Consider the following 9,770-nt stretch of genomic DNA (forward strand, 5'->3'; position numbering starts at 1 on the left):
TTGATTGTCCATCTTTCCAGTGCTAATGTTTGGACACTGCAATCACATTGCTAAGACAGGCACTTTTTTTCCAGAAGAAAATTTTACTTCTGATGCTGTTGTCAGCCACGATAATTATTGCAGATTCAGCTGAAACTTCCAAACACGTATGTTCTGGTTTATTTAAACTGTGGAAGTATGAACTGAGCCACAGACCACAAAATGTTTTATCAGCAAGGGAAAGAGCACAGCTGTTACCATGTACCTGTCGTTAGTGTGCTGGAATCTTTTTGACTTCCTCACCTATGAAAGCTGAAAACACAGACGGCATTAAGAGACCGCTGAATTTCAACTGCTGATTCCTCCTTTCAAACAGAAATATTATAGAGAAACCTGTTTGACTAGAAGGAGACTTCTCACAAAATCTGTGGTTGGCTCACGCCTAGAATTTTATTCAATCCATTCAAAAAATAGACAGAACTATTAGGTGGCACATATTGTCAGAGAGTACAAATGTCACATCTTTCTTCATACAGCTTAATTTAAATCCATAGACTAAGACAGTGAAATAATTGCCCTGGGTGGGAAAATAATTAAGGGTCTTCCATGAAAGGACAAGTCTTCAGGTAAGCATTTACACAAATGTATCTGCTTAAGCATAACTTTTTCTATCCTCTATAAAAATATAAACAGCATTTCAAAATGTCTTTAGATAAGTATGTTAAGGTCATCTAGCATGGCATTAATGTACTGACAGAATATGGGGCCTGGGCATGTCAAACTGCCTTTAGTTATCCATACCCAGCCAAAACTAAAACATTTTGTGTAAGCTTCAAACATAATACAACATAATGAAAGAAACAATATCAAACCAAAGATACACAAGTATGATGTCCCTCCTCCCATGTGAATTCCTGATCTTTATTTTTATTGTTTGTTAATATGACAATGACTAAGACAAAAGTGGCAGTTTTGCACAGGTTAACTGTAACTCAGGATCAAGTGTAACTTGCCTTTCCCAGAAAGTAACATTGCTAGGAAGTGACATGTGCCAGGATCAAATTAAGGGCACTCACTGTCAGGTATGTTTTACCTGTGCAGTATTACTTTGATACAGACTGTAGCATGTGACAGGAGGACAAGTGCAAATTACAAGGGCAGAATCTTGGCTTCCCAGACAGCAGAACCAGGTGATAAGACTAAATAGTATTTTAAAGACAAGAACAAAATTAAACAAAAAGCCAACTCCTCTAAACTTTAAATAGTGGGATGTAGAGTGTTCCTGGTACAGCTGTCATAAATGCACCCTATGTTTTCCAGGGATGCAATCTGATAAGCTAAACACCTAATCATTGTTGCAAGGACTTATTGGTTCAACACAGATTAAAATGTTTGAATACACTGAATATATTGGTCACAGGTCTAATCACATAATTTCCCTTTTCCCAATCCTAAATTTGTATTGGAGCAGCTTCCCCATCAGCTGTGTGTTTGTATAGCAGAGCACTCGATGTTGTAATTGACTAGCACGTATGCCAACAACAGCTGATATTTTCCAGTTAAAGTGATCTACAAGTGAGAAACAAAACCTAAGGAAAGGGTCAGGTTTCAGATAAAGGTTGGACATTTTGAACTTTGGACAAAGTGACAGGTATCTTTGATTCTCCTGGTGCTGGCGCTTTTGTGACTGGGTTTGCGTGGGCTTTTATATCAGCTATCCTCTCTTTAAATCTTTGCTGGAGGTACTTTTCTTCTTTGGAGTAACTTTTAGCAAAAGCAGACATCAGCAGACATGCTGCCACGGTGGACCCTCCAACACAAAACAAGATTGCTCCTACCAGCTTGCATATATCAAGGGACCCATTAAACTGAATGGCACGGGTATCCACCACAACAAAATCATCTTTCCCAAGAGCTTCAATTTTCGGTGGCACAAGAAAACCCACTACAAGAACCGTTACACCTATCAGCATAAAAGCCATCCCGGAGATGAGTCCGACCTGGAAAACAAAGAAAGAAACAAAAAACCCAATTAATATGCCTTTCTAGTTTCCAGTTGGTAGATAGTCCTAGGAGGTATTTAGCTTTCACAGTGTCTTGCAGGTACAGGTCTCTCTTCTAGAAGGCTGGTATTTTTCTTTTAGGTCTTATGTGGCCCTACTAGAACTAGATTATATGGAGAAATTGCGTTTTTACAACTCGTCTAATTCAGTATTGACATTTCTGGAAACAATGGAATATGCATCTATACATCTAAATAGCATTTCACTTCCAAAGGTCCTATCACAGAGAGGATCACAGTTTAACCTCAGTGTTGTGTGACTGACTATTTCTTTAACTTCAGGTGGTGGTTAGCACCAAGAGTTCAGTCCCTGCTGATAGTCTGTGTCATATCTACCTCTTGCTTTTACTGAAATGTCATTCCTTTGCAGGGATTAGAAGGAAATTGCTATTGCTGTGAACAGATCACAGAATATTTCTAGCAAATTTCAAGTATAAGTGCAAACTTTGGTTCACACAGAACGGCCCTACCATCAGAGCAGAGGGGTTGGATCAGATGGCCTCACGGGCCCCTTCCAACCTCCGTGTTCTCCAGTTCTGTCGAGTTCCCTGACCTTAATGGAGATCTTGCCATTTTCTTGATCCCTAGGTTACACAGTCCCAGAGTTACTGCTGTTAACCTACCAGTTCTATTCCAATAATCTGTCAGGACTATTGTGGGTGCAAAGCAGAGGTAAACTACACTTTCAAGCTATGGGTGGGGTTTCCCAGACAAGACTTTGATGTTTCAGTGACATGGCTCCTTGTGACAGAGAAACTAGAGGATCCAAAGGCCCCAGAACTCCCTTGGAAGCTAATGTATCTTGGTAAGAGCTCTCTGCTTTTTGACAGATGGTTATTCATTCATCTCAGGGAAAACTGAGCAACAGAAGGCCTTTCTGGATGCATACCCAAAAACCCTTAGTTACATGGGCAAGTTTTGAAATGGGTTTCTCTTTCCAGCAAACAGCAATGGGTAATACCTTCCAGAATGCAGAGCTCCACCTGCTAGGCGATCTCTGGATCTGAAAATCATCCTCATACTCCCAAATTGAAGCTGTGCAGTCCTCATAAAACTGATGCAGGTAGGACCGAACTCCGTAGCGTTGGTACCCTCCCTCGGTGCTGCCCTGCGCATGCTTGGACCCGCAGATGTCAGCATAGGAGCTCATCCTTCCTACCTGCAGTGAGAGGTTTCATGCAAAGCAGATAGTTATTGATGTGGCAGGAGAGCAAAGCTGCCTACAAACTCGCTGGATGACATGAAGAAAAGCAACCCAGGAGAGATCTTTCCTTCACTTTTTTCCCCACCGAGATATGAGCCTGGTAGAGCTGCATGCGGTGACTCAGCTCAAGCGAACCCAAGGCACTCAGCGTCTTGGCGCAGCGCAGCCTAAAGGTGCTGCAGGGAACACTTCCTCCCCTGTGCAGGGTGCCCACTCCCCATCTTTCGCACTACTATGCCACTGCGTTTCCGTGGAGATTGAAAAAAGCAGAATATATCAGGTAACAAGCTAGCATCCCTCAGGGGCTCATGTTGCCTGTCATCCAGACTGCTTCTATCAGTTAACTAGAATTTGCAACCTTAGGAACTTTCCAAACTGCCGGGTAAGGGTTTTTTAATGTTTTTGCCTGAGCTTTTGAAGGGCAGGACTAAGTATTGATGTAACATTCATAGCGATGAGAAACAGAGGCAAAATAAGTCCTAGACAGATTGAAACTGTAGATATCCTATATTTCAATATGGATAATCAAAAATGAAAAAGATGGAATACCATAACAGCACCAATCTGCTCACTGAAGAGAGTGAAATGGAAATACTAAACTTGTGGCAAACCACTGCTCCCCTGGAAAAGTCAATGCCCAAGTTCCTACTGACTTTTAATAAAATCAGAATTTTTGTCTGCTATGAAAACTACCAACAATGTTCTCTGTTCTTTCCACTTCATGGAAGTTCTAACACACAAAATTTGTACTTAACTATGCAGGTCCCAGGCGTGAACTTGCTTGCACAGGTGCAATGCTACTGAATTCATTAAAGTAATACTAGCCCCTAAAAAACTTGAGCAACAGGTCAATGTTACTTAAGCTGACTGACTTCTCTTTTAAAGAAGTTTAAAAAGTCTTAGTCCAAAGGGAACTGTTAATGAGTACTTGCATCTGAATGTCACAGATCAATTTATATCAGCTTCAAGGAGTTCATCTGATTGTCACAGCAATTGGGAAGGAGGGAAGGAGGGGTTGATATGCTCATGGCAGCTAGGACTTCCCAATTTTGCAGCCCTACAGCCCTTTGCCCTTCAGGAATGGGTGATCTTGGTGGGTATGAAATATGTAAGTATGCAAGAACAAATACTGCTTAACTTACATTAAGCAGAAGCCAGAAAGTATCGATGGGGAATGGCAACAACCTGAATGAAGCTTTTGACTGGGTCTGAAATCACCACTGGTATACAGTGATCTTCCAGCTTTTTGAAATCTGGTTGCATTCCTGGCTCAGGGATAAAGAGGAGTTTGCTTTTTCCTCTTTATAAAACCCAGTAATCTTGTTCTTTATTTTGTACATCTAATGTATTTAGTTTGGGATTGCATGATCTCAACATCTTATAATTGCAAATATCTCTTTTGCGACCCATGATGAGGTTTCAAGGCTCTCACAGAAGTCATGACCGAGTGGAGGAGGCAGCCTGTATGATGCTGGGGGCCCTCACAAGGGCCAGAGCTTCCTCCAGGAGGCGGGGGGGGACAGTGCTGGTGGCTGAGCTTTACAGAGCAGCAGGGCGAGCACCAGGAATAGCTTCTGGCAGGGGCCCCTTCTTTGAACCCAGAACTGCCTGTGCATTCCCTGTAGGTTTCCCTTTTCCTGCTCAGCCACCATAAAGTGTTAGGAAATCAAAGAAGTGCTCTCTGACTCTGTGATGGGCTTGCTCTCTGCTGATGGTACAACATCAGTGCCCTCTGGAGTGTGCTCAAGGTGTTGGCCTTCCCAGGCAAGGTAGAGAAACAGGCAGGGTGGACAGGGACCTTGAGACAGCAGGAAACTCCTGGGCAGCAGCGGCTGCTGTCTCAAGGTGAGCAGAAAGAGCCTGGTAACTCAGCCACCCCCTGTCAAGTTGTATGTCACCAATACTGACGTTTCCCACTACAGTTAATATATTGAAAAAAATGTTTCTGGTGCTCTTTTACAATGCTATGAGCTTTTGAACACCATTACTTTTTGACGTACCAAAAAAAGACAGTGGCATGGATATAAGTACATAATCTGAACTCTTGTGGGGAAACGCTGAAAGTTATTCTGCTTTTGGAGCTTGTTTGTTCTTTTGCAAACGAGCTCTTTTTGTTTCCCTTGGGAGTCTCTCCTCCTGCTGTTTATTCCCTACTTGAAAAGAGAGGAAAAGAAGTCCTCTTTTCTCACTGCCACCATTTCCTCAACAGCTAGCTGCCATCTTCCACAGGACAAGAACTGAAGAGCTCTCATAAAACCAGAGTTCTGCCCACCTCATAAAAATACCTCAGGGTGAAAGGAGAGGATGAAGCAATGACATGGTTTACCATAGCTGCCCCAGCTCTCACACACAGGGTCACACAGCCTCTACCTCACACACAAGAACAGTTTATGTCCATATCCCTCACTATGTCTTTTGGTTATGAGTAAGCAAGCACTCCACCTCCCACATCAGAAAGAGAAGACAGTAAAGAGGCCAACCAAAGCTCTGTGGAGACTCATCCTCTCGGCTCCTTACTTAGATCTTTATTCTCACATCAACCCTACTCCCTTAAATAAATTATGCTTAACTCCTTGCCAACTTAAGCCACTCAGGTAAGCATATTTAGCATCATATAATGAGCAGAAAGGGAAGTATTTTTCCCAGGTGTAAGTGACCCTATAAGGTCAACACAGGGAAGGACCAGACCCAACAGGACCAGAGAATGTGGGCTGTCAAAGCTTGCTTGCATTACTCCAGCTGCCACCAGGAGACAATTTTAGAGCTGCTTGGTTTCTCCAGAATTCAGAAAGCGGATGAAGTACATTGCTGAATCTGAACCAGCAACTGTAGTTACTGCAATTAATTTAAGAAAATTCAATGTAATGTGACAGAAAGCCATATAAACGCTACCTTGCAATTCACTGCACTGTCTGTAGGTTTAGTCAAGAGAAAGGAGGGTGTAGTGTTTCTAACAGCTTGATGAAGAATTGCCTGTAAGAACCACACAGTCTGGAATCACTTAATATTACACATAGATTCTTTTCTTCAGCAATCTAAAATGCTAATAGGTGGTTTTGGTCAGGCATATGAACAAAATGATAAATAAGAGCTCAGAGGTGGAACAGAAAGCAAAAGAATGAGTTGTGACACCATCAAGTAGCATGACCTTTTAAAATGGAAGGAAAAAAAGCCAGCATCATTAATTCTTTTCGAGCACTGCATAATATTAGTCTTACTGAACATTTTCTTTATACTCAGCCTCTTCCACTTATAAGTGATCTCCTGTCTTTTGCAGAATATCTTGTGCCTTAGAGAGAAGAAGGCTTCCCAGCCCTATATGACTCATGGAAGCAGCCTGCTAACTTGGCCTAAGATGGTCTCTTTCCTCAGCTGCAATGTAAACATAATGTTGTTGTTCTTGCTACTTACAGATGGGGCAGAGGAACTGAAACAGTCAGAGTATGGTGGGAGAAAAGTGTTCTCCATAAATAAGAAGGAAACGCGTGTCACAGCATCAATTTACACTAGATGAATAAATACTGCAGTAGTTATGATCGCTTGAGTGTTGATGTGTATTTGCATGTCTCACCTTCGTGGCTGAGAAATTAAATGCTGAGATGTTGGGAAACTTTTGCTAAAAAGAGTCACTGTTACCCAGATCTGTGTTACGCATGAGCTTAGAACACGCATCCAGGCCGCAGGAAGTGGTTTAATCATTAAAAGTTTTTCAGTGCCTAAACCCGAGGTGCCAGGGAACACGTGGGATGTATGATCACAGCTTCAGAGCACACCACTGCGTAGTAGCAATCCATCCCCTAGCAACTTTTGTTTCCATGGCAAAAGCCGTCCTGTTTACTTTGAGCTTTACTATTCTCCACTGAGCTGGGGAGATGTGACTGGATTGGTGAACAGGCAGATTAAAAGACGAGGAAGCTCCAAGAAAAATTACCCAATACATTTTCCAACTACTTTGCTTTCTTATTGGAAGGGTTAGATACATTTAAAAAAAATGTAACCGGCGTCTGAAAGGCAGGACGAAGTAAGTACGACGTGCCATTGCTCCGTGACACCACACGGCCACCCAACGTAAGCCACGAATGCCGATGGGTTGGCACAAGTGAAGCCCCCCTCTCCCCTCTCCGGATTTACACCTTTGGCCCTTCTGTCCAGAGGGCCGCGTTTCCAGCCTTCACCTACTGGAAGCGAGACCCCTGTGAGCAGTGAATACCGGACGAAATAACCTGTCCTTGACAGCAGCCTCCGCGATGGCCTTTTCGATGCCTCGGCGACCTGCCCCGCCGCTGTCCCGCACCTTCGCAGGCCGGAGCCCGGGTCAAACCCTGCTCGGGTCCCGGCTCCTTGCCGGGGCGGCTCCTGCGCCCCCGCCCTGCACGGGGGAGCGAGCAGGGCCCCCTCCGGCGCGGGGCGGGGGGGGCCCAGGCCGGGGCCTCCCCTCCCGGGGGCGGCGGCCCCGCCCGCTTGCCAGCCGCCAGGTCGCGGCCCCTCGGGCCATCGGCGGCGCAGGCCGGAGCGGGATGCCCCCGCCGGCCGGGCAGGACGCTCTCGACCGCCCGTTTCCCGGGCGAAGCGGAAGAACTCCGCGGCGCCCGCACCCCGGCAGAGGGCTCGGCCCCTGCCACCGCCCGGCGGCCCGCCCGCCCCTCCCGGCCCGGCCCGGTCCGGCCGCCCCACGTACCGGGGCTCCGCGGGCAGAGCGAGCCCGGCCCGGCCGCCCCCCGCCCCGCGGCGCCCCCTAGCGCAGCGCGGCGGCGCAGCCCCCTCCCGCCACCGGCGGGGCAGCTCCTGCCCCGGGAGGGCCGCCCCACCCCGCCCCGCCCTGCCCCAGCGGGCGAAGCGCGGGGGCCCCGCCGCACCCCCCGCCGGTGCCCCACCGCCGCCTCCCCCGCGGGGAGCTCCGCGCCGAACGCCCCCCGTGAGGGCGCCGACGGTCACCGGAGCCTCCCCCGCCGAACTGCCGAGCCCAAGTTTGCCGAGAGGCCCGGGGCGGCGGGGTTACCTGTCCCTCCCGCCGCTCCCCTCGGCCAGCTGAGCAACCGCAGCGGCGCTAGCTGCGGCTCTCCCGCCCCGGTCCCATCTCCGCTCTGCGCCGCGCCGGCCCCAGACACCACGTATTATGTACGGCCCGGAGCGCCGCTCGCTCCCGCTCCGTGCCTGCGCACTGAGCCGCCGCCGCCGGGCGCGGAGGGGCGCCGGGCCGCGCTCGCCCCCGCCCGCGTGTAGGTCCCCGGAGCGGCGGATCGGGCGCCGGCGGGGGGGGGACGGGACACACACGCCGGTCTGGGCTCCCCCCGGCAGCCGCTCTGCCGTGAGGAGGGTCCCTCCGGCCGCGGCCCCGGCGGGGGGCCGGCTCCCGGGCCGGGCAGGCCCGCGGGGGCACGGAGCGGCTGCCCACGCCCACGTGCCCACCAAGGCCGGCGGGGTGTCCTCCCGGGGCGGCGGGGACAGGAGGGGCCTTGGGCCGGGTCCCTAACCGCCACCCCCACCCTCTCCCCTTTTAATCCGCATTGAAAAATGCAGAGTCAATGCCCTGTTACGTGTCCAGTCGAGTGGACAGACATCACAAAACCTGATGCAGGAGCTACGAAGAATAAGGCGCTGAGATCGGGGGGCTGGGGAAATAAATCTGTCAGCAGGAGACCCAGCTGGACTATTAAGAAGAACAGAGTGAGACTGAGAGTCAAGCATTAGTGTTTGGGTCTGCCCTGATAACAACAGGTTGGTTGTTCAGTGGGAAAACATTCCAAGTAAGCAAGTTTGGGAAATTAAGGAAGCTAGCGAGGGAAGAGTTAGCAGACAAGGCACTGAGAGCTGGAGATGCTAAAATGTGTCCCACAAAGAGGCAATATGTAATTCCGCCAAAGAAATAATGAGAACGTAAAGGGCAAGAACACTAAAGAGTCATTTCAATGTTCTGTACTGAAATGCACACAAAACCAGAGTATCGTTGCATGCAGAAAAAATGGAAGTGCATTAAAGCAAAATGGGGTAGTATTAGCCAAAGGAAAAACAAGGTCTTTTTAAAATGCTTAAATTACTATAGTACCTGAAGAAGAAGGTGAGATTAATGGTGGTTTCATTAATAGCCACGCCCAAGCTGCTTTGAAAAAACCCTGCATTTGACAACAACAGTAAGTTTGGGTAATTGCAGGCTATGGATCATAAAAATAGCTATTAAAAAAGAGCAAGTAAGGGGTTACATTTGGAGGAAGAAATACTGGTTTCAGTGGATTTCATCCTGTCCTTCCAAAGCTGTTACACCTTTCTTGTTTCAAGTAACAAGTAATGCCAAAAGTGGTTCCCCTGACCTGAGCAGAGCTACTTTCACAGCAGCATGCTATTCTGTGAGTAGTGTTGGCATACCCCAGCTCAAGGCAACTAACAAAGCAATAAACTGACAATTATTTGTGAAAAAAACAGGAAAAATACAGTGAAGTGATAAATGAGTGAAAAGCAGGATGGACTACCAGTCTTAAAAGTGATTTCCTGATTGATTGTCCTGTAAGACTAACACCAGATTTACAT

The 9,770-nt window shown here is 47.6% G+C and overlaps 1 protein-coding gene across 2 annotated transcripts; it reads right to left on the minus strand.

Moving 5' to 3' along the window:
* Window positions 1–405: 405 nt before the first annotated feature.
* NRSN1 (neurensin 1) lies at window positions 406–8,532 on the minus strand. Of its 2 annotated transcripts, none has more exons than XM_074870764.1 (3): window positions 8,245–8,532; window positions 3,003–3,200; window positions 406–1,979 (listed from the first exon to the last, which is right to left on the minus strand). In XM_074870764.1, the coding sequence occupies exons 2-3, from the start codon at window positions 3,189–3,191 to the stop codon at window positions 1,581–1,583; spliced, it is 588 nt and encodes a 195-aa protein (XP_074726865.1). In that variant the 5' UTR covers window positions 3,192–3,200; window positions 8,245–8,532; the 3' UTR covers window positions 406–1,580. The 2 variants fall into 2 exon arrangements, with proteins under 2 accessions (XP_074726865.1, XP_074726875.1); XM_074870774.1 differs by lacking the exon at window positions 8,245–8,532 and adding an exon at window positions 7,469–7,766.
* Between the last annotated feature and the right edge of the window lie 1,238 nt (window positions 8,533–9,770).

Source organism: Strix uralensis, chromosome 1, assembly GCF_047716275.1.
Source record: "Strix uralensis isolate ZFMK-TIS-50842 chromosome 1, bStrUra1, whole genome shotgun sequence".
In the NCBI taxonomy this organism is placed as follows: domain Eukaryota; kingdom Metazoa; phylum Chordata; class Aves; order Strigiformes; family Strigidae; genus Strix; species Strix uralensis.

Coding starts and splice junctions, on each gene's coding strand:
- NRSN1 (XM_074870764.1), bottom strand. CDS start 3,191: ATGAGCTCCTATGCTGACATCTGCGGGTCCAAGCATGCGCAGGGCAGC. Junction 1,980..3,002: donor GGAGCTCTGCATTCTGGAAG/GTATTACCCATT, acceptor TTTGTTTTCCAG/GTCGGACTCATCTCCGGGAT.